Here is a 23,165-nt window from a genome sequence, read left to right on the forward strand (position 1 = left end):
AGGACCACTACCAGCCAAGGCTGGCCCCTCCAACGATGAACTGGACCCTCCCCCATCAGTCACTAATTAAGAAAACACCCTACAGGTTTTCCTGCAGCCTGATCTTATGGAGGCATTTTCTCAATTGAGGTTCCCTCATTTTCAGATGGCTCTGGCTTGTGTCGGGTTGAGATAAAACTAGCCAGGACAAAGGCAAAGGCTGCCCTGACTTGCCAAGGACCCCCTATGCACCTGACTCATGCCCTGAGCCTCTGACCATCTTCCCTTTTTCCCCACAGGGCGCTATGTCTTGTCCTTTGTTGGCTGTGGTTTGGCAATCGTGGGCACCTACCTGCTAGTGACATTTGCACCCAATAGTCACGAGAAAATGACAGGCGAGAACATTGCCAGGCACCTGGTGAGCTGGCCTTTTCTCCTGTACATGGTAAGTGAAGGTCCCATCCTTCTGCTTTAACAGACTGAAAGAGGGGTCACGTCCCAGGCGCCGGACCCCAAAGCCAGCAGTTGGGATCACTGAGGCACAGTCGAACATGCCGGATACACATGGCTTGCTGGGGCCATGTCTGTCCTGGGCACCATCCAAATCCATCTGTGGTCACCGCCGTTCTTGGGTCTTCAGAGGGCTGTGAAGGCGTACGCACAGTCTGTGTCTATGAAGGACAGGTGGAACAAATTCTGGGTAGTTGTCACTGGGAGATAAAATTATGATGTAGATTTTAGTTCCACTTCATCTCTCTGTGTCCAAATTTATTTATTTATTTATTTATTTGTTTGTTTGTTTGTTTATTCATTTATTTATTGTGTATACAACAATCCTTCCATGTATGCTTGCATGCCAGAAGAGGGCAAGAGGGCACCAGATCTCATTATAGATGGCTGTGAGCCACCATGTGGTTGCCGGGAATTGAACTCAGGACCTCTAGAAGAGCAGCCAGTGCTCTGAACCTCTGAGCCATCTCTCCAGCCCCCTCTGTGTCCAAAATTTTAACATCATGTATCTAATTTTATATTTATTTTTTGTGGCACTAGAGATGAAACCTAGGGCTTCACATATGCTAGGAAAGTTTCCTCACTGAACTACACACCTGGCTCTCTTTTTTACTTCTTAAATTTTGAACCAGGAGCTCACTAACTTGCCCAGGCTACCCTTGAACTCTCTGTGTAGCCCAGGCTGGCCTTAGGGTCTTGATCCTCCTGCTTCATCTTTCCATGTAGCTGAAATGACAGGCCCGTGCCAGTGGGTCTAGCTTTTAAAGATTTTATGACAATGTTGTGAGCATGGGAGACTGTCCCATTACTCATCTGTCACGTGGTGGCATGGTGGGGAGGCGATGTCCCCGCATTGCCCATCAATTCCCTTCAATGCCTGAGGCAGATGGAAGAGCTGGCCATGAGGTCATGAGAGCAGGAGAGCTGTCCCTCCCCCTCATCAGCTGTAGCACTTGGGAGAGTGGCCCCATGTTACACCCGGGCGACACAGTAAAGCTGGCCTTGAGGGTATGTGTGGGACATCCAACCCTGAGCGTAGGAAAAAACCAACTCCACACCTTGCTTACCGCTGCAAGGGGGGCACCTAACTAGGGCAGTGCTGGAGAGCTCACCCTGGGGGTGAGGACAAGGGAGAGCTGACTAACCCTGCAACCACCCAGGCCCAGAACCAGGGTTATGTGTTGATCCACCCCAGCATCCACGGCATCTGTGATCTGCTGGAGCATGGTGTGTGGTGTGGGGGAAAGGGGGGTAGCAGGGGGTGATCCTGCAGACCAGGACTGCAGGATCTCCACAACACAGGGCAACAACAGGATGTCCTGGAGGAGTCCCAGTGTGGTCCCAGCGTCAATAGCGTAGCAGAGACCAGGGCCTCGATCCAGACCAATGATTCTTTGTGATGAACACCCGTATGTAAAAATCCCGTATGTAGAAATATGTGACTCACTGTGTCATGCTGCAGCTTCAATGGCAAAATGTTCCCCTTGTTCTTTTTTTTTTCTCTTAAATTTTAATTTTTTGGGGGGGAATGGGTGGGTTTGGGAGGCATATAGTGAAAGACACAAAGAATAAATAAAAAGTAAGTTGAAAAAAGTTTTTATAATAAAAGAGGGAGTTAAAAATATAGATAAATGCCAGGTCAAGCAGTAGTGGCTCATGCCTTTAATCCCAGCACTTGGGAGGCAGAGACAGGCAGATCTCTGTGAGTTCAAGACCATCCTGGTCTACAGAGCAAGTACCAGGACAGCCAGGACTGTTATACTGTTAACCTGTCTTGAAAAATCAAAAAAATAAAAAATAAATATATATAATATAATATAAATATATAATAATATGTTTATATGTGTAATATAAATGTTATAATTTAATAATTATATATAATATATATGGCTCAGTTGGCAGAGTTCTTCCCTACCATACACGAAGCCTTGGGCTTTATCCCCAGCACCACATAGACTGGGTGTGGTGGCACATACCTGTAATTCCAGCACTTGGGAGATGGCAGTAGGAGGAGGATCAGGAGTTCAAAGCCCTCCTCTGCTGCATCACCAATTTAAGGCCAGCTTGGACTTGGAGACCCTGTCTCAAAAAAAAAAAAAATAGTTAATTAAAATTAAACAGCTTTTTTTTAAAGTTCAGAATTAAACAATTTAAGAATGCTGTTTTTCCCTGTATCACACAGCTGATGGGAAGCCAGGGAACAGAGCCCCCAGGGAACAGAGCCCAGTGCCCCCCCCCCACCCGTCAGTGCTAGCTCCCCTTCAGATACACAAACACACTAAATGGAGAACAGCCCTGGTGCTCACACAGCGTGTGTGTGCTGTGCGGCAAGTCTCATTCCTTTCTCTGCGAAATAGCAAAAGTGACTAGATAGGCTTGTCAGGGAGCAGCATGAGGCTGCAAAGCAGTCGCCCAGAGTATGGAAGATGCTCTTTGAAGGGCTGGGTGGGTTCACCAGGCCCGACAGTGTGGCAGTGCCACCCGCTGAAGGGATTAAATCAAACTCAAAGAATACGTCTCTAGGGGGTTTCCTACATGCTGGGCATTGTAGGTATGGAAGGTCAACTGAGCTTGGCTCGCAACTCCTGGTCTTTCCCGAGACACCCACACATGGCACGGCCATCTTAGGGTTTAACACCAACCAGGTGCTGGCCTCACCTTCACTGGTGAGTCACAGAGTCAGGCAATAGCTGAAAACTGGGGTGCCCTCCCCACAGCCTCAGGAGTGTTACTGAGTCAGTCTGCATATATGTGATGGGGTACCCACCAGTAACCTCGTGGAGGGTGCATGATTTCTTCCTAAAACACAGGACTCGCTTCCAGACTGGCAACAAGTAGGTAAGACACTCACCAGATGGAACGCGGGTCACAGCGGACGTGGAAGAGCGTGAGTTAATGGCCTCCAATTACAAGGACATCTTGAAGTCTCACTTTAAAATGTCTGTTGATGTTCCCGCATTAGTTTTGGGAAGGAACAGATTTTAGTATGGGTTTGGGGCTGGCAAGGGAAGCTGAGCCATTGTCACAGTTTTCCTAGCAACGGACTGGCTTCATTTTACGGGACATACCGTCACTCACTGAGGCCTTTAAGGAGTAGAAAGGACTGGTGGCTGATGGTGGCCAAGAAACAGTCTTACAATGCAACCTTAGAATTAGCTACTAGGGAGTTTCTGTTGCTGAAGTTGCTTTTCCATGCAGGACTCTAGGCCTCCAGCCCCAGACAGTGTGGTCTATTGGGAAAGGATATGGATCCTTAGGTTGCCCAGGTTCAAATCCTGCCTCTGCCATCAGCTACAAGGGTTGTAATGGTCCCCACTTCACAATACGGTGTTGGTGTAAGGAGCTGAACGCGACGGCCATGCTGGGAGTGGCGTCTGGCCTGTGGGCAGCGTTCAGCCAGCATAGTGCTGACTGTTGCCCTGTGAGTGGTGGCATCCCTACTTTGCTGCAGGGGCATCAGGAATTTGGAGATGTTTAGACTTGCCTAGGGTCACGCAAGCAATTTAGAGACAGACACAACTACAGCCTATGACTCCCAAACTCCACTCAGCTTCCTCTTTTATATTTCGAGACATAGTCTCACCACATAGCCCAGGTTAACCGATAACTCAAAATCCTCCCACCTCTGCCTCCCAAGTGCCAGGATTTCAGACCTGGGCCACCACACTCAGCAGCAGCTGCCTTCCTCTTTCTCTGGAAGTTGCGCCCAGCTGAGGCCTAGTGACACAGAGCATGCTCCTGTTATTTGACCAAATGGTTCCCCAAGTATATGTGTCTCACTTGGGAGTAGCATTTGCTTTTTTTGTTGTTGTCTTTTTCCTTTGGGTTGGGTTTTTTTTTAATCATTTATTTATTATTTATTATGTATACAATATTCTGTCTGTGTGTATGTCTGAATACCAGTAGGGGGCACCAGATCTCACTACAGATGGTTGTGAGCCACCATGCGGTTGCTGGGAATTGAATTCAGGACCTTTGGAAGAGCAGGCAATGCTCTTAACCTCTGAGCCATCTCTCCAGCCCCTGTTTTTTTTTTTTTTTCTGAACTGAATATTGAACCCCGGGCCTGGATGTCCCTGGAAAGTGCTCTGACATCTGCACCAGCTGCTTTTCACTTTTCATATTTTGAGATAGGACCTAAGTTCCCAGGCCGGCCTTGAACTCACTGTGCAGCCTGAGCCGGCCCTGTACTCTCAGCTCCTCCTACGGCCGCTGGGCCCAACAGTTGCCTTCCTTTTTCTCTGATCCACTACACATAGGCTGGGGCTCAGTCAGGACAGGGACACACACTGAATTCCTGACTACTTGCCTGGTGACCACTGATGTCCTCCGCAGCTGGTGGCAATCGTCCTGTTCTGCCTGCTGTTGTACTTCTACAAGGAGAAGAATGCCAACAGCATCATTGTGATTCTCCTCCTGGTGGCCTTGCTTGGTAAGCAGTTTCTGGGTGATGGGGCTTTGTCACCCCCGGTAACCCTGCTCAAGGCTCTGCATACAGAAGCTACCTGAGGCCAGTTCAAGGCGGTCATGCTAGAGGTGGCCACAGGGAGCAGGGCCCGGCTGACCTAGGTGGCTTCTAACATTTCTCACACTCTGGCTCAAGTCTCAAGTTTTCCAAGTGCCCAGACTAAAGGCCCAGTGGAGATTCAGAGAGGACCGTCTTCAACAAGAGGAAAGTGAGCAAACACATGGACCACAGCCACCTGAGTGTGGGCAGTGACTCGTCAGGAGAAGGAATGGAAGGAGGGTAAGCTAGGTGAAGTCAGAGGTCACCTCAGAGCTGTCCAGCAGTATCCTCAAAGGGCTGTATGGACAGAGGGCAGGTATGGAGCCAGAATAGACAGGTTTTCCTTCCTTTCAAGGGATAGGTGCTGAGGCCAGAGATGGCCTTCAGGCTGAGGCAAAGATGCTGCTTGTCACTCAGTGTCCATCAGAGCAGGAGAAAGGGCTGGCTGTCTGGTGTCTCCTCTACACAATACTCCAAAATGGACAAGGAAAATACCCCAGTGTTGGAAGGAAGGTTAACTGATATGGGCAGATGTACCCACATGTTATTCCCCCCATCCCACCTTGGTGACGAGCCCCCCAAACCATGCAGATGTCTGTCACTAAACACAAGCTGGCATTATTCTGATCTACTTTTAAAAACAGCTTTATTGAGATAGAATTCATATGCCACGCGGTTCTTCTGCTCAAGGGAAGCCTTGAGTGGGGTTTCCTATAGTCAGAGACTCACACAACCACAATATAATTGCAGAACACCCCCAAAATAAACCCTGTACTCAGTACTTGTGACTCCCATTCCTTTTCTCCCCAGCCCCAAGCAACCACTTAACCTCCCTTTTGTGTATAAATGCATCTCTGTGAACATCTTATGTAACTGGAATTATATCCTAACGTGGCTCTTCATTTGTTTGTATTGAGACTGGGTCCCCGGTAGCACAGGCTGACCTTGAGATCCCTGTGTTGCCACCTTGAACATCTCATTCTCCTGCTGGCACCTCCTGAGTGCTGGGATTGCATCCCGCCCTGTTTAGGCGGTGCTGGGGACGGAGCCCAGGGCTTTGCGTGTACTAGACAAACCCTCTCTCGACTAAGCAACATCTTCAGCTTAGGAAAAAAAAATCTTCTTTTTTAGACAGCTAGCCTTGAGCTCTTGATCCTCCTGCCTCAGCCTCCTGAGTGCTAGGATTACAGGTGCCCTATGAGGCCTTTCTGTAACTGGCTCGTTTGAACATAACGTTCTTAGGGTGTACCCAAGTTGCAGCATAAGCAGTCTCCTGTCCCTTTGTGACGTTGTTTGTGGTGGTTAATACCTAAGTCATCAACATCCCGTCGTTCATGGCCCATCTGCTGTTTGGTAGCGTGGACAGTATGGTGACACAAGCCTGACTTCAGTGGCTTCCCATGCCTGCAGACCAGTGCGGTGGCTGAGGGGCCCAGAAGGCACCATGGGCTGGATTGCTGGCAGGAGAACGCTACTGAGACAGTTGACAGAGGGGAAGTAATGCAGTTCAGTTGGGACTGTGGCTTCCTTTGTCCCGTACCCCGGTCGCTTTTTCTACCTCCAATTTGGCAAATACACGTGACTGGGCATTATGAAGCTCCGATTCCTGAGTTCTTTCCTCACCTATTATTCTGGGATTACCATGAAGTCGGTGCTCAGGAGGAAGTTTGCGTCTGTTCAGAGAGCCATTTCCCGCCCACTGTCATGTCGTCTGGGGCAGAGATCTGAACTTGCTGCCGATTAGGATACAGTGACGTGATATTTGGAAAGAGCTGTGGACACTTCACATCCCTCCATTTGATTTGTCAGCCCAGCTAAGGGAGTCCTGGGCAAAGTAGACCTAGCCAATGGTGTCTTCTTGCCACAGGAGCTCCGTGAACCTCCCACCTCTGTCCCCAAGTCCTTTCAGGACCTTGCTTGCTCTCCGCAGGTTCCATGACGGTGGTGACGGTCAAGGCTGTGTCGGGGATGCTGGTGCTGTCCATCCAAGGCAACTTGCAGCTGGACTACCCGATCTTCTACGTGATGTTCGTGTGCATGGTGGCCACTGCCGTCTATCAGGCCACGTGCGTTGCATTTCCTCCACTCTGGGGCCTGGTTCCGTTTGGTTCTGAAGTTGTAGGGCAGCCAGAGCATACAGGGAGCCAGTTTAGCATCAGGGTGGAGATAAACTCATGGAGCAGAGAGTGGAATCCAAACACACACACACACACATGCACACACACACACGCATCCCTGCCTGTCCCAAGTGCTCAAAGTTTAAGAAGCAGCCTGTCATCTGCCCTATGAGAACTTGAGAAGAAGCCTTGCTTGTCTCCTTGGAGAAACAGAGTTGTCATTTCCTGTCCTCAAGAACTCGACCCCAGGTCCTCACAGAGAAAAGAGTGCACGCTCGTTTCTACCTCTGAGTATGGGTGACGTGAAGCTTTGCGATCCTGAGAGCAGGCTTCAGTCCTGCCCCCTCTGAGTCCTAGAGCCCTTCCCGCCAGAGGACTAGAAGGGAGTGGCACCCCGTGAATATTATAGGTGACAACCCGAGTCAGTCAGTCAGAAGGATTCAAAATGGCGGGTGAGGCTGAGCCAGCCTGAAGGTCAGGTTCCTAGGTCTAGCCTGTGCTCACAGCACCCTGGGGGGGCGGGGCTGGAGATGGTATTGTGTTGGGAGGCAGAGGGAGATTAAAGCTAGGATGTGACAGATTGAGGGCTGAACTTAAGCATCAGGTTCCCAGTCTGAGCCTCTCTGCATCTGCTCCTCCAAGTCCCACAAGGCTGCTCTGGGGTTCAGCTTCACCCTCTGCAGCTGAGACCCACGGGTCCCCCGCTTGGCGTCCACACACACCAAGAGTTTTGTCACTGCTACCATTTGTCACTGTCAGGACTTTTAGCCCCTCAACACTATTATAGCCCTCCCAAGGGGAACCTTTGCCAAGTACACAGGTTCAGTGCTGAGAGAACAGGGTCACACAGGCAACCAGGGACTCCTGCCACCTCTTAGTGAAAGTATGGTCCTCCAGTCAGGACAGTCCCCCAACACACAGAGCCATAGTCCCCCTCATAGCTCCCAGGGATACAGCCTGTGCACAGACAGTTAGCTTAGCGGCTAGTGTTCCTACGGGCAGCTGTGCAGTGCTGACTGGGATGTCAACAGGGAATCGGACAGAGGCTCAGTCCCCACATGAAGGTGGTGTCTGCCACAGACAAATTAGGAGCTGACTTTCCCTTTCTTTCTCCCGTTCATTGCAGTAACCACTAACATGTTTCTAGTATTTTAAAAAAAAATCACGACATTGGGCTGGCTGTGACAAGTCCCGTGAGACCGTCCTGGGATGTGTGTGGACCCAGGAGAAGCTCTGTTCAGTGAGGTGGGGAACAGGGGTGAGGGAAAGGGTGTGACCATGGCCAGAGTCACACAGTCAGAGGCATGCCGCAGAAGGGCTTCAGTCTGTGGGCCAAGCTCAGACCTCAAGTCTTGAGATACCCAGCACCCTATAACAGAGAGAGTCCGTTCTTGTAGAGCTAGAAACCCTCCCCATGCCTTGCCTTGTACCCCAAGTTCCACTCTTACCTCCTTAGCCCACTGACCCAAGTCCCTGTGTGTTGCAGGTTTCTGAGTCAAGCCTCTCAGATCTATGACTCCTCCTTGATCGCCAGCGTTGGCTACATCCTGTCCACCACGGCAGCCATCACAGCCGGTGAGAGTTGCCCTTGATTGGGTTTCTGTGTCCTGCCTAAGCAGAGGGACAATGTCCCTGGGTGGGGGTGGGGCCTACCTCTCAGCTGATTCTGCTTTCTGGATCTGCCTGTGTTTTTTGTGGAGGGCACTAGATTTGGAGATGAAGGCTTGTATTCCGACAGACATTATGCCGACCATGTGGCTCAGGGAATAACCACCTACCTTCCAAGCCTTGGTTTTACACGTCTAATAACACTTCCTCTCTAGAACTGCAATATGTATGATCCACACATCCCCCGTTCCTCCTGCTGTGGTTCCTGAGCAGGGCTTCTTCAACAGTTTAGGTCGTCAGGGCTAGGATGTCGTTCTATTGGTAGAGTGCTGACCTAGTGTGAACAGAACCCTGGTTCTATCCTTCATGCTGCATTAACCAGGTCTGGCTATGCACACCTTACCTTACCTTACCTCACACCTTACCTCACCCAGCACTTGGGAGGTAGAAGAAGGAGAATGAGAAGTTCAATGTCTTCCTTGACTACCTAAGGAGCTTGAGGCCAGCCTGGGCTACATGAGAGTCTGTCAAAAAAAAAAAAGGTGGGGGCAGGAGGAGATGAAGGAACAAACAAACCAGGGTATGGTGGCTAGAGCCTGTAATTCTAGAACTTGGAAAGCTGAGGCAGGAAATTATCAATTATCAATTATTGTGACCTGTGACTAATGATAGGGATGAGATTAGAGGAAGTGTGTACGGAACTTTACTATTTGGAGCAGTTTAATATTATCTCAAAAGTTTGTTTGTTTGAAGATGGAGGTATAAAGAGCCTCCTAAGACAGTCACCTCCAAAGGAGTTAGTTCTAGTGTTTTTGGTCACTTTGGTACCCTGCAAGGAAAGAGCAAATAGCCAGAGGCTACCCAGGGTGAGCACAGGGCAGGTCTGGAAATGATCGAGATCTCTTCTCTTCCTTGCTGCCCGCAGGTGCAATCTTCTACCTGGACTTCCTCGGGGAGGAAGCGCTGCACATCTGCATGTTTGCCCTGGGGTGAGTCCCACTCTGTCTAGCCAGGACTTGCCCCTGACCCATTGCTTCAGCCATGGTCCCAGAGTTGAGAGAGTTGCTAGCCGGAGGGTGCTGGCTCCAAAAGTGAGCAGCTGGCTCCCCCAAAGGCCTGCAGCTTTCTCTCCTCTTGTCATTTCTGATAAATGTAACTCGTGGGATGAGAAGCAGATAGTAGAGACTCTGGGTTAGGTGGGGCATGAAGAGAAGAGGCACCGAGGTCGTTCCGGGAAGCTGGCCAGGGGCTTATTTGGTACAGTTCCTGCCTAGCGTGCTTAAAACCCTAGGTTCCATCCCCAGCAATGAATGAAACCAGGCAGTGTGGCACTCACTTCTAATTCCAGCGCTCAGAAGATGGAGGCTGGAGGATCAGTTCAGGGTTACCCACAGCTGCTTTGAATCATCTAGAGCAGTAGTTCTCAACCTGTTGGTCACAACCCCTATGGGGGTTGAATGACCCTTTTACAGGGGTCACGTATCAGATCTCCAGCATACCATATAGTTACATTATGAGTCATAACACTAGCAGCATTACAGTATGAAGTAGCAATGAAAATAACTTTATGGTTGGAGGTCCCCACAAAGGTTGAGAACCCCTGCTCTAGGGGGATAGAAGTCTTTCGATCTTGACCTGGGAGGTGAACATACACACACGTGAATAGAGACTGTCCATCTTTCTTCTTGCGATCTCTGCATCACTGCCTGTAAACCGCACCTTGATTTTGAGGATCTGCTTCTTTCCATGCACTGAGAGAAAAGAAAAACCGAGTGGGATGGTGCACACCCTTAGTCCCAGCTCTGGGGTGGCGGGTGGAGCAGAAACAGGTAAATCCGTGAGTTCAGGTCACCCTGATCTACATAGCAAGTTCCAGCCCAGCCAGAGCAATGTACTCTGTGTGTGTGTGCGTGCGCGCGCGCGCGCGCATGCATACACATTGCATGAGAGAGAGAGAGAGAGAGAGAGAGAGAGAGAGAGAGAGAGAGAGAGAGAGAGAGAGAGGAGACACAGGGACTTTCTAGTATATTCATTGTCATTTTGCTAGACTTTTATACCAACTGTATTCAAATCATCAAGAAATTTTTTAGAGCTGGGTGGTAGTGACGCACGCCTTTAATCCCAGCACCCCAACCCTAGGGAGACAGGCAAGTTTGAGGCCAACCTCATCTACAAGTAAGTTCCAGGATAGCCAAGGCTGCCTTGAAAAACCAAAAAATAAAATAAAATAAAAGCAAATTTTTTAGTTTAAAAAAATACAGCTTTTTAAAGGGCATGCTTTTGAGAACACTGACTGTGGATGAGCCACACGCTACAGATTTCCCCAGAAGACTCGAGACAACTCTGAATCCTGTAGCACAAATAATAAAATCCCAGAGACAGATATTGGGGCTAAACCGAAAACCAGAAAAGCAAAATAGCTAAGCCACTAGAGAAGGTTTACCCCTACCAAGGCTGGGCGACCGCAGACTAAGCAGACTAAGCCTCTGTGTCCTCCCATTTTATATTCCCTCTGGTGCTGGGATTCAAGGTATGAAGCACCACGGCCTGGATTTGTTTCTGCATTGATCTTGTGTAGCCCAGGGTGGCCTTGAACTCACAGAGATCCCTCTGCCTCTGTCTCCCAAATCCTGGGAATAAATGTGTGTGCCACCACTGCCTGATCTCTATCTAGTGGCTTAGCTTTGCCCTTCTGATCTTTAGGCAAACTTTATTTATCAAAGCAGAAATAAAATATCACTATAGAATCCAGTTTGTGGAGACTCTGGTTGTGTGGCCCCTGTCCCCTGTCCGGCCCCCAGGCTGTTAATATGCACAGTGTCTCTTGCTGGTTGCAGGCTCTAAGGTCTCCACTCTCTTTAGCTGGCCCTTAGCCACTTGCCTTCGAGTCCCCTCCTAGTGGTTGCTCCTGGTCTCATTTCTCCTCTTCCTCTCTGGTCTTCAGATGCCTCATCGCCTTCCTGGGTGTGTTCTTAATCACGCGAAACAGGAAGAAGGCCATTCCATTCGAGCCCTATATTTCCATGGACGCCATGCCAGGTAACGAGGCCCCTCCCCTTCCTCTTCCCCCCACCCCGTGCCCTGCTGGCTGCTCTTGTAGGGTGATGTAGACTGACTGCTACTTGGTGTAGGAAGCGCAGTGCAGGACAGGTGTGCTGTGGTGTGAGTTCTAGCCCTGTTTTTTGTTGGTTTGTATCGCTTTCAATCTCTTCTTTCAAATGAGGAGCTGATGGCTGAGGCGCCTCAGTTGGCCTTGAGAACCCCTTGCCAGTTTCCAGGTCCGTCACAGGGTCTTAGAAAGAAAACCCCAACTTAACATCAAGTGTCGCTCCAATCAGCACCAGGCCCTGAGCCTGCACAGAGAGAGAGAGAGAGAGAGAGAGAGAGAGAGAGAGAGAGAGAGAGAGAGAGAGAGAGAGGTCAGCAACAAAGAAAATTAACATGAACAAATCCAACACTATAACCTCAATCCTGCCCCATGGTACTTTCCAGGGAACTGAGGGCTCACACTGGGAACCGAAGCTCAAATGGTGTTTAGCCGTGGCTAGAACCACTTAGCAATCGGCCACACACAAGGTGTTAGGGAGGTATGAGGGGACTGTAGTGAGCTAGGAAAACTGAGTGGGACAGATAAGACTGGATTAGCCTGGGTTAAGTTAGCTGATATAAATTCTTTAGGCTACTAATGACCACTAACATGACCACTCAGAAAGTCATCTTTATTTTAAATATATAAGATGGGACTTCCTCTGCTGCCATTACTGGGTATCCCCTGACAAGACAGCAGTGCCCGTGGGTCCATAAAGGGCACAGAGCTAAACCACTCCGGAGACGGTTTCAGGGAACAGCATCTGCTTTAGTGTGTGTGTAGACTGCTATGATTGCTTAGCACATAACCGCGGACCGGACAGTGAGCACCCACACCACCAGGGTCTCTATACAGGAAAAAGCTCATTAAAGAAGTTGTTCAGACTCATCTCCCGGCCAGCTACTGGCTACTCACGCTACTTCAGAATTCAGTCTTTTGACTTTAGGAGCATGGTGTGCCATGCTTCTTACATAGAGGTGCAATATGACAGGTAGGCTGGGCACCAGGCCATGCCTGCATTTTCTTCTACTTTTTCACAACATAATCAACTCATCCTCCAGTCACGGAATCTATAAACAAAGTATGAACACATATGTCAGCCACATAAAATAGTCCCTCATCCAGAGCAGTTCTTAAACACTCGTAACGGTATGCACCTATAATCCCAGCATTTGGGAGGCCGAGGCAGGAGGATCATGAGTTCAAGACCAACCTGGGCTACTTAGCAGCATGACTCAGCTTTTAGGTTTTGATGCCTTGACCCAAGTGTGTTCTCAGGACTGATTGATGTGCTCCCGGGTCGAGTGGCCCCAGTTGCATCCGCTTACTGGTTTGTTTGTTTGTTTGTTTGTTTTATCTTGCTCTGCTAAGCTGCCATCTGCCCTGCTTGCTGTGGCCAGCCTACCTGAGTAGGAATAGAGAACCCCATGTCAGCCTTTTCATTTGGCCTGACTCAGCCACGTGTGGATAAACGCAGAGTGGCTGAGTGGGGCCCTGAGGTTTCTCCTGGCAGTTCAGGGCTCGGGCTATCAGTGCGTGGACTGTGTTAACGTCGAACCTGGCTGCTCAGATGCCTCTTCTGCTTACTTCCTTGTCTCTCGGCTGTGTTCCGGATAGATGAGGGCGCTGGATAGCTGAATCCCAGATAGGTGAGGTGTCAACTCTGTGTGCGAGTATGTGTATGTTCCCGTGTGTCTGTGCGTTTATAAACTGTGTGTCTGTCCATACACATGTTCCTGTGTGCATACGTACACTTCTCTGATGGGAAGTGGGGGGGGTAACACCGGCTGATCCTAGAAACCAGGATTCTATGACCAGTTTGTGGGTGTGGCTCTTGTACCTCATGACCTCAGTAGGAAATGAGGCACTGAAGATCGAAGACCCTGTCCTATCGCAGTTGAGACAATCCTACTGGACACATAGAGTTCACATGGCTCGATTCAGATTCAAACTCTGCCACCTTCCCCCCATAAGACGTGTCGAGGCCTCTCATCCTCACTCATAAACGGGGACCCCTTATCTCTGGGTTTTGGGGTGCATGTGTCAAGGCTGTGGGCACAGTGCCTGGGATGTAGTAGATGCCTGACTAACTTTGCCTTTGCTTCCATTTTTCTTTAAAAACTTTGAAGTTTTGGGGTTGGGTAGATGGCTCAGTGCATAAATGCTTGCTCTGCAAGTGTGCGGCCCCATGGATAGATCCCCAGTACCCACATGCGTAAAAGCCTGGCCCAGCAGCGTGCATCTAGAGTCCTAGTGCTGGCAGGGGCAGTATAACTAATCAGTGTGCTCAAGGGTCAGTGATAGACCGTGGCTCAAGACAATCTAAAGCAGAGAGTAATCAAGGAATATACTCAGCATCAACCTCCAGCCTCCACATGCACGGACAGGCACACACAGGATTTCAGCATATGACTCGCGTGGTCATCAACAGAGCCATTTCTCCACTTACTTTCTCTGGCCATGGGATCTGGCCTTTGACTGTCTGGTTTGATGTTTTTAGATTCCAGGACTTCAGGATACATCACAGTTGGAGAGGCTTTCTTAGGTGGATAAAGAGAACAGAAGCCCTGGCTGTCAGGATCAAGGCAGCCTCCACGGGCTCTGTGGTCCTTGGCCCACTAGAAACCTCTCCTCAGAGCCTCAGCAGTCGAGCCATGCTCGTCTGGATGGGTGTCTACATGGACAGAAACACTGTTACCATGTCTGAACATAGACCAAGTATGGCCACTGTCCAAACCACAAAAAGCAGAAGTGCTGTTTCTAGTCTGGCTTGCGTGCTAGTTAATGCTGATTTATACCACAGCCTGAGCCTTGTCCAGTCTTCTAAAAGAGAATCAATCAAGTCTCCAAGGACAGAAGTATCCATTTCCTAACAGTGTCAAATCCTGAGCCTTCCTCAGGCTCCCCAACCCAAACCTAAGACCCCTAGTAGGTACCCCTACCACTCCATGTTCTACGATGCAAACCTATACCCATCACACTCTTGTGGACTGGTGGCATAGGCCTGGAGGCACTGACAAAATGCAAAGCTATGCAGTGCTCAGTAAACTAACTCTCCCCTGAGTACTAGACACCTTCACCTGCCCTGCTACTCCCAGAGCCCCAAACCATAAACTTTTATTTAAACGTTGGCTGTGGACTCTATATGACAGAGGATTACTTTGAACTTCTGAACCTCCTGCTTCTGCCTTCTGAATGCTAGGATTACAGGTATGTGCCATCATGCCTGATTTTATGTGGTGCCTGGGATCCAAACCAAAGCTTTGTGTGTGCTGGGCAAGCAGGCATGCCCTCTGCTGATGGAGCCGCAGTCCCAGCACAGACCAGACTCTTAAACTGGTCATCTGCATCACGTGGAGGCTAGAGGTCTTCTCCAGCTGATGTTAAAGCTTCAGGCCCCCAGGCTGGGTTCCATCTGTTCTTTGGCTGGATGACCTTGAGCATGCTGCTCTGCCTCCTGGAACCTGTTTTATCCAGGATGTGAGGGTACTAGTTTCTCTCTGTCCTAAGGTTATTTAGGGATTACATTCAGTCTGTAGGGCGACCCCATACCACTCCGGTTAAGAGCATAGGCTTTTGAGTTTAAACAACCTTATGTTAAACCCTGCCACTGCCTTGCGGCAGCTGTGGCTCTCAGGTAAGTTGCTTGCAGCTCTCTGTTCCTTCTCCATGGCCTTACGGATCAGATGAGACAAAATTGGGTGAACGTTTGAAACAGCATATGTTACCTTCTAAATGCCAGCACACCTCAGCCACAGGCATTACTGTTGATGTTGGTCTCCAGCCGTGTAGTGTTAGCCCAGTGCAGAGGGTGTACCAGGCAGTGAGAGACCAGCTGTTCCCATCCTTTCACAAGAGACACTTGGCATTTAGTTAGGGAATGAGATGGCTCCCACGTGATCTCCTGGAGGGATTGTAGGTAAAGGTCACAGGAATTGAAGATTAAGTTCTTTAAGCCAGGCATTGGAGGTGCATGCCTCTAACCCGAGCATCTGGGAGGCAGAGGCAGTTAATTCAAGGCCAGCGTGATATGCTTAGAAAGTTCCAGGTCAGCCAGGGTTATAAAGAAAAACCCTGTCTCTCAAAACAGTAATAACACAACAACAACAACACTGGGTCTTTGTTTCCCATAAATGTAATGGAAATCATACTTCGCCCTACCTAGAGATATGGAATATAAGGTCAAAGGTCAAACACTCCCTCCAGTCATCACAATACTACTCTCGTTGCTGGGTCTCCAGGGTGTGAAAGTCGCCCTATTTCCTCAATGCTAAATAAGCTTCCTGGATCCCTGAGTTGATTCAACAGCAAAGTGGCATCTACCACATCCGGGGCACGGTGTCCTGTCCTGTCCACCTGCCACTCAGGACGCCAACACCTTCCTTCCTTCCTGCTGTGTAAACAGGAGCGTTCCTCTTAACTCTAAAACGTCTGGGGAATCAGGACTGCACTTGATCTGCTCCTGAGCTCTGGGGTGGGGGGGAGGGGTCTGTGAGGGGAGCGCGGAAAGTTCAGCCTCCCTTCCCGCGTGATGACTGGGGCCGTGGATGTCATTACAGGTATGCCGGACATGCATGCAAAAGGAACGACGGTCCAGCCTGACCTCAAAGCTTCTTTCTCCTACGGGGCCTTGGAAAACAATGACAACATTTCTGAGATCTACACCCCGGCCACACTGCCCGTCATGCAGGAGGAGCATAGCTCCAAAAGCACCCCTGGGGTTCCCTACCGTGTCCTGGAGCACACCAACAAGGAGTGATCTGCCTCCCTTGGGGGCATAACTGCCCACAGCCCTGCCCCCCCATGGTTCCGCCCTTTTGTCCAACCTGCCTTTCAAGTATCCTGGTTTTAAACCAAGAACTCTCTGAGATGATCTTGGGAGGCCCTTGTCTCTGGCAAGGAAGCCATTCAATGTCCTTGGCCTTGGAAGACATTTCAAGTAGTCGGGGAGCACGCCAGGTGGGCTGTATGGCAGGCTAGCCCAGTTGGGGGGTTGAGTGAGCTTAGGTAATGATTGCAGCCTAGCACACATTTCCCTAGAGCGAAGGCAAGACAGAGTCAGCCCCCTCTTTACACACCCAGCGAAAGGCTGGAGACCTCCACAGTCGGTCTTCCTTTACCCAACACGCATGCTGCAGTTCTACCTGGCGCACTCATGAGTCTGTGACTATATTGGTGTCCCTTTTGCTGAGCCCAGCAAGGCCAGCCCTGAGTGGAACAAGCCGTCGTCTGCACCTTGGTGGTGTGCATGGGCCTTCTTTCTGCGAAGACCTGCTGGTGAGTTCCTGCTGGGCCTGCTCTGAAAACCGGCTTGGTTCAAGTCCTGTGGAAATTATTTCATTGTTTCCTCCCTCCAAAGAAGTCGAGCGAACAGAGGGTGAGGGGGACAGGAGTAAGGCAAGGGTGGGGGGCTTTCAACCCTCTCTGTTTCAAACTAGTGAGAGAGGTTCCTGGTGACTTTTCTGACCCGGTGACTTTCCTGCCAGCTTCCCAGGATGTGCCGAGGCCCGAGTAGGACAGACTACTCTCTTTCTAGCACACCTGGCTCCTGGAGCCCTCACACAGATCCACCCTCATCTCCTCCCCTTCCTTTCCTTTTAGACCGCTAACTAGCTAAGCTTCACCTCCTGTTTCCCATCATTGGAGCACCTGGGACTCCGGCCCTGAGCTGGGTCCAGGCTGAGCAGGCGTTTCACACACGCAGGTCTGCAGCTTTCTTCTTGTCTATTTCATGGTTAGATCCCCACCTCCACCCCCATTCCCGGACAAGTGTGCATATTTGAGAGTGGCAGGCAGAGGCTTGCAGGCTTTTAAGGGCATCAGAATCCCATAGGGGTTTGTTTAAAATGCCGGTTTCTCACTCCAGCTCTAGTGACCCGACTCAGGGGACCTGGAGTGGGACCCAAGAGTCTGCATTATTAGTGGGCATCACAGGAGACCTTGAATCGCAGAACCCAGAAAGCATACTCCCTCAGAAGCCTCCTCATGGGCCACTAAATCCAGAGGGTGTCTACACAGCCCTGCCAGAAGGTTCACACCTCCAGTTTTCTTACCCTCTCTGGGTTCTGCAGGCAAGCTGGTTGGCCCCAGAGGACCTAGGGCAGTCTCTACCCAGTAAACCCCGCTCTAAGGTGACAGTGTTAATAGGTCAGTGTTGATAAGCCATCCTCGCCACAGCTCTTCACGCCCAAACAGTCAGAACGCTGCCGTCTGGCATGGAGTCCATAACCACGTCTGTATTTCCCCTTGACCACGTCTGTATTGTGGCTTCCGTGCCTGAGGTAGAGACGGCAGCAGAGCAGAGGCTCTGCGGCTCAGCCACACTGGAGGGCTTTTTACCAGTGTTTAGCTCACAGAACTACACGCACGGAGCTCTGCCCTCCAGGGCAGGCTGTGCCACAGAGAAGGATAGAGTCACAGACACCTTCGTGAGGCTGGTCCCAAAACTCAAAGGGTGTTAAGAAGTGGAGGTGATTTTCATGCAAGTGTAGCTAAAACTAGAGAGCTCTCAAGGGAAGGGAAATTCAGAGATTGGAGCCAGGGTTGTCAAAGAGCCTCAAAAGACAAGCAATGAGGCCCGGCGTGGTGCTGCACACCTTTAATCCCAGCACTCGGGAGGCAGAGGCAGGCAGATCTCTAAGCTTGAGGCCAGCCTGGTCTACAGTTCCAGGACAGCCAGGGCTACACCGAGAAACCATGTCTCAAGAAACCATGTCAAGAAAGAAGACGAGCAATGGAGGTCATGGATGGTTTCACACTTGTGGTCCCGGCACTTGGGAGGCTTTTTCTTTCCTCCAGGAGGATTTGCCACACATTCTAAGCTAACCTGGGTTAGCCTGTGAGACCCTGTCTCAAAACAAGATGAGCGGTGAAGGCAGACTCCTAGCGAGGCTTGACTAGCTGTCAGAGGCATGTGTTCTAGAGAGTGCAGGAGCCACAGAAGATTCGTGAGGAAGAGGGTAGCAGGGCCAGCACCTACTGGAAAGGAAACCCTGTTCTGGGCTGGGATTGAGAGGGAAGCAGGGGCAGAAGATGGAGTAGTAAGTCACCCTTGGGGGTCAGGCCCCAGGTACCTAAGAACAGAGTTAAAATCAGATCTTGTTTCTGTTCTGATAGTGCCTGTTCTGGGGTGCGAAGGGGTGGGAGGTCTGAAGCTGACAAGGATCAGGAAGCAGGCGAGCAGGGAGGTGAGCATGGCAAACCCAGGTGGCACCCATCATTTGGGCATGGCATGTGTGCCCAGCCTCCCCCTGCCCCTTCCTTCCCTCTTCTGTGAGCTGTTTAGCCCTGGCCAACCTGAGATACAGGTACACTAGAACCGCAGGCAAATGTAGAAGAGGTAGGCAGCGCCACCCAGGAACTGCTTCCCGGTCCTCGGTAGCTCGATGGCTTCTAGGCTGGGGACAGTGGCCATCATCTTACAAGTTGAACCTTGAGAGCTGAGCAGAAAGGCCTTTGAGCTCCTGAGTGGAGATGGGGCAGGGCCGTGGGAGACCTGTTTCCAGAGTTCCCACCCTGCCCTTGAAGCCTTGCTTTGCCCCTAGGTGTCATCAGATAGTCAGCTGACTACAGGGCTGCCTACTTCCTACCCACAGCCCTGACTGGTTTCACTCCTGGCTCTAACAGCACCTACCCACTCCCATTCTTTCCTACCCTCACCCTGAAGATAGGCATTCAATATGTAGCCCAGGCTGGTCTTGAACTCTCAATCCTCCCGCTTCAGCCTCAGGAGTGCTGGGATTATGGCTGTGTACTACCTTGTCCAGCTCCCATCTGAACTCTGCTGGCAACATTAAATGTCACACTGCTGCCTCTCTCCCAACCCCGAGGCACCTCCAACAGGTCACCAACTGTGGGCTCAACTTGGTTTGTTCTCTTGTCTTCCTCTCTCATCCCCACTCTGGCTCTCTGTTCTTCAGGCTGGGGTTCTGGGTCCCTGAATAGACATTAGAATAAATGTTCGTGTGGACTGCTGCTTGAGAAGAGGGGAGCCCTGGCCCCACACTGCCGCCTGATGACACCCTCACTTTCAGCACCAGGGCTTGGGGCATCAGTGTGCAACTGAGTGCTGGGTGGGAAGAGAGCCTTTCTGGTGGACCCAGCCAACTTGAGGGTACTGTTCTAATGGCCATCAGAGAAGGACTGGGCCCTGCCCACCCCTGCAGTCTTGCAAATTTCAAATGTGACCCAGCCCTAACTGACACTGAAGGCACCATATAAATGAAGTCACTCTAGAATATAGTCTATAGATGCTTATATTTTGTTAACATCAAAACTAATACAGCATGTGTTAGTTCACAAAGAATGTGTGTTCTGTGTGCAGATAACATTATAAAGCGGTATTTAATTAAATTTCCAAGGAGTACCTTGGAGCTTGAGTCTTGTGTTCAGCTAATACTTCAGCAGCCGCCTAGTAGAATGTTCCATGTCAGTTCTGCCTAGTCATCCACACGTGATTACCAAGCACTCTAAACATGGCTAGTGTGACTGAGGAACTAAGGTTTTATATTGTGTGAGTGTGTGTGTGTGTGTGTGTGTGTGTGTGCCCCACATGTGGAATCCAGAGGACTTTTGGGGGCCAGTTCTCTCCTTCCACCATGTATGTGGGTGCCTGGCATTAAGCTTGGGTTGACAGACTTAGCAGCAGGTGCCCCTTACCCGCCATCTCACAAGCCCCGAATGTTCTACCACTGAGCCGCACCCCTTTCCGTTACTGTGCTAAAACACTGTGGCCAAAAGCAACGTATGGCTCCAGAGGGGTAAGAGTCCATCGTGGCGGGGAGGCATGGCAGCAGGAACAGGAAGCTGAGTCTTCCATCAGGAAGCAGAAAGAGCAAACCGGAAGTGGGCAAAAGGATAAAGTCCTTCCTCCAGGAAGCCTCCACCTCCTGAAGGTTCCAGAACCTCTCCAACAGCACCCAGCTGGGGACCAGGTGTTCAAATATCTGGGCCTCTGGGGACATTTCTGTCAGATCACCACAATTCCCAAGTCCCATTTTTCATCATCATCATCATCACCACCACCACCATCATCATTCGTTTTGCTATAGAATACAATTCAGCTTTATTTAAACAAAGATTATGTCTGGCACATCAGCCCAAGTTCTGCTGTTGGTTTTTTGTGGGTTTTTTTTTTTTTTTGGTTGGTTGGTTTGATTTGTTTTTTTTCTGGCTTTTGGTTTGTGTTTTGGTTTTGTTTTTAGTTTTTTGAGACAGGCTTTCTCTGTGTAGCCTTGACTGTCCTAGAATTCTCTCTGTAGAGCAGGCTGGCCTCAAACTCAAGAGATCGCTTACCCTGCCTCCTGAGTGCTGGGATTAAAGGTATGCACCACCACCACCCCCCGGCTCTACTGTGGATTTATAAAATCTCAAACACACCAAGCAGAAGGTCAGCTGATTAAATATACAGAAAGAACAGGACAAGAAACAGAATCTTTTTCTCATTGTGATCTCAGGATGTGTTCGTTCCTAGAACAGGCTGTTCAGTGGTGTGGATGACGGGAGGCCGATTGGTGGTGGTTGCATTCAATACAGTGACTGCACCTTAAGCAACTGCTGTCCCAACCGGCAATTGCTAATCCACGGCTACCAGAAGCAGTTGGGCCTCACATGCTGCAGCCAGGCAGGAATTCAGTTCCCTCAGGCACCAGCTCTCTCACAGCCACCAAAGGAAACTTTGTTTAAATCTCAATCCTTCTGTAGAACTCAGGATTCAAAGGCTGAGGTGAAATCCTGCTAGTTCAGAGAGGCTGAAGAACAAAACAGCTAACCTTCCCTCCTTGCTCCTGTCTCCTGAAAAGGGGGCCGCCTTCTGCTCAGCCCCCACTTAAGAACCCTTGGTACCCTTAATTCCTCCCTACCACTTCCTGTCAGCTAGTTGCTGACTCAGTCTCCTGACCCCAGGTTAATTTTATTTAAGCAAACAAATGTAACACATCTTTGCATCATTAACAGAAGCAGCAGAAATAAATGTAACACGCTAAATGTTCTACAACAAAGTGGCCCTGAGAACAGTGCTCTGCCTTCTCCAGGAAGCCCAAGAAAGAAGTCTCAGCATTGCTTTCTAGAAATGCCCTCCATTCTCAGGTTACTCTCTTGTAAGAAACAAAACCACAGAGTCCTTGTTTAGCTCCCCTAAGCTTGTTTGATCATAATACAAAGGCACAAGAAATATGGCTGGGCTGTTATGCCCTGTGCTAACCTTCTAACCTCCCAGTACCAGCTCTGCCTGTTGCCCAGGATACTCAGGAAGCTGGGAAGCCTTGTCTTATTACACTGCCCAAAAGTTACTAAACATATTCTATCAAAATGTTCCCATTGTGGTGTGGTGGCTGGAGAGAAGTCTGAGTGGTTAAGAACACTTAACTGCTCTTGCAGAGGACCTGGGTTGGGTGCCCAGCACCCACACAGCACTTCACAATCATATGTAACTCTTCTGGACCGTGAGGGCATTGCACACATGTGAGTTCAAGGCCAGCCTGCTGTATAGAGCTAGGTTCTGGACAGCCAAGACTGCTCAAAGAAACCCTGTCTTGAAAAACAAAACAAAACAAACAAACAAACCCTTAAAGGTCTGTAGGGCTGGGGTGCAGCTCAGTGACTGAACATGCACAATGCCCTGGATTCCATCCCCTGCACCAAAAACAAATAACAAGATAAATAGGTAAATAAATAAATATCCCTGCTGTTGCCATTACCTATTGACTTAATCTGAGCAAATCTCATATTTTTCATTTATTTATTTTATGCATATGTATGTGGTCTTCTTCACCCACGTTTGGGACCCAGACAACCTGCAAGAGATAGTTCTCTCCTTCCACCATACGGGCTCCAGAGCTCAAACTCAGATTATCAGGCTCAGCAGCAGGCACTTTTATCTGATGTGCAGTCTCACTGGCCCTAAATCTCATATTTTAAATTCTAGTTTCTCCTCATTTTAACAGAGATAATAATGGTACCTTCTGCATCAGATGGTTTTGAGACGCTATTAACTGTTTCTGGATGTTTCTAGAAAAAAATAACCTCTTAATTAAAAGGTGGGTGGTCAGTAACTATTAAATTTTTATCTTTAAAAAAGAGTCCTGGGCCAGGCAGTGGTGGCGCAAGCTTTTAATCCCAGCATTCGGGAGGCAGAGGCAGGCAGATCTCTGTGAGTTCGAAATCAGCCTAGTCTGCAGAGCTAGTTCTAGGACAGCTAGGGCTGTTACACAGAGAAACCCTGTCTCAGGAAAAAAAAAAAGAATCCTGGATAATTTTGAGGCTTGGGTAGAAATATATCTTTTTCAGGTGTTTGGGATCACAGAGAGCAGGTAAAATTCCATCCTGTCATGTGGAGCTAAATGACACAGGATCGGGT

The 23,165-nt window shown here is 49.7% G+C and overlaps 1 protein-coding gene across 3 annotated transcripts in view; it reads left to right on the forward strand.

Annotated features, from left to right (window-relative positions):
- The window catches only part of Nipal3 (NIPA like domain containing 3), a 39,858-nt gene extending 19,684 nt beyond the window's left edge, over positions 1–20,174 (forward strand). For all 3 annotated transcript variants that reach the window (XM_038335174.1, XM_038335176.1, XM_038335175.1), the window contains 7 exons: positions 279–424; positions 4,825–4,921; positions 6,927–7,062; positions 8,600–8,688; positions 9,647–9,710; positions 11,666–11,760; positions 16,369–20,174. In XM_038335174.1, coding sequence (XP_038191102.1) covers positions 279–424; positions 4,825–4,921; positions 6,927–7,062; positions 8,600–8,688; positions 9,647–9,710; positions 11,666–11,760; positions 16,369–16,568 — 827 coding nt within the window. In that variant the 3' untranslated portion in view covers positions 16,569–20,174. The remainder of the gene's footprint in view (positions 1–278; positions 425–4,824; positions 4,922–6,926; positions 7,063–8,599; positions 8,689–9,646; positions 9,711–11,665; positions 11,761–16,368) is intronic.
- The last annotated feature ends 2,991 nt before the right edge of the window (positions 20,175–23,165 follow it).

Source organism: Arvicola amphibius, chromosome 6, assembly GCF_903992535.2.
Source record: "Arvicola amphibius chromosome 6, mArvAmp1.2, whole genome shotgun sequence".
NCBI lineage: Eukaryota > Metazoa > Chordata > Mammalia > Rodentia > Cricetidae > Arvicola > Arvicola amphibius.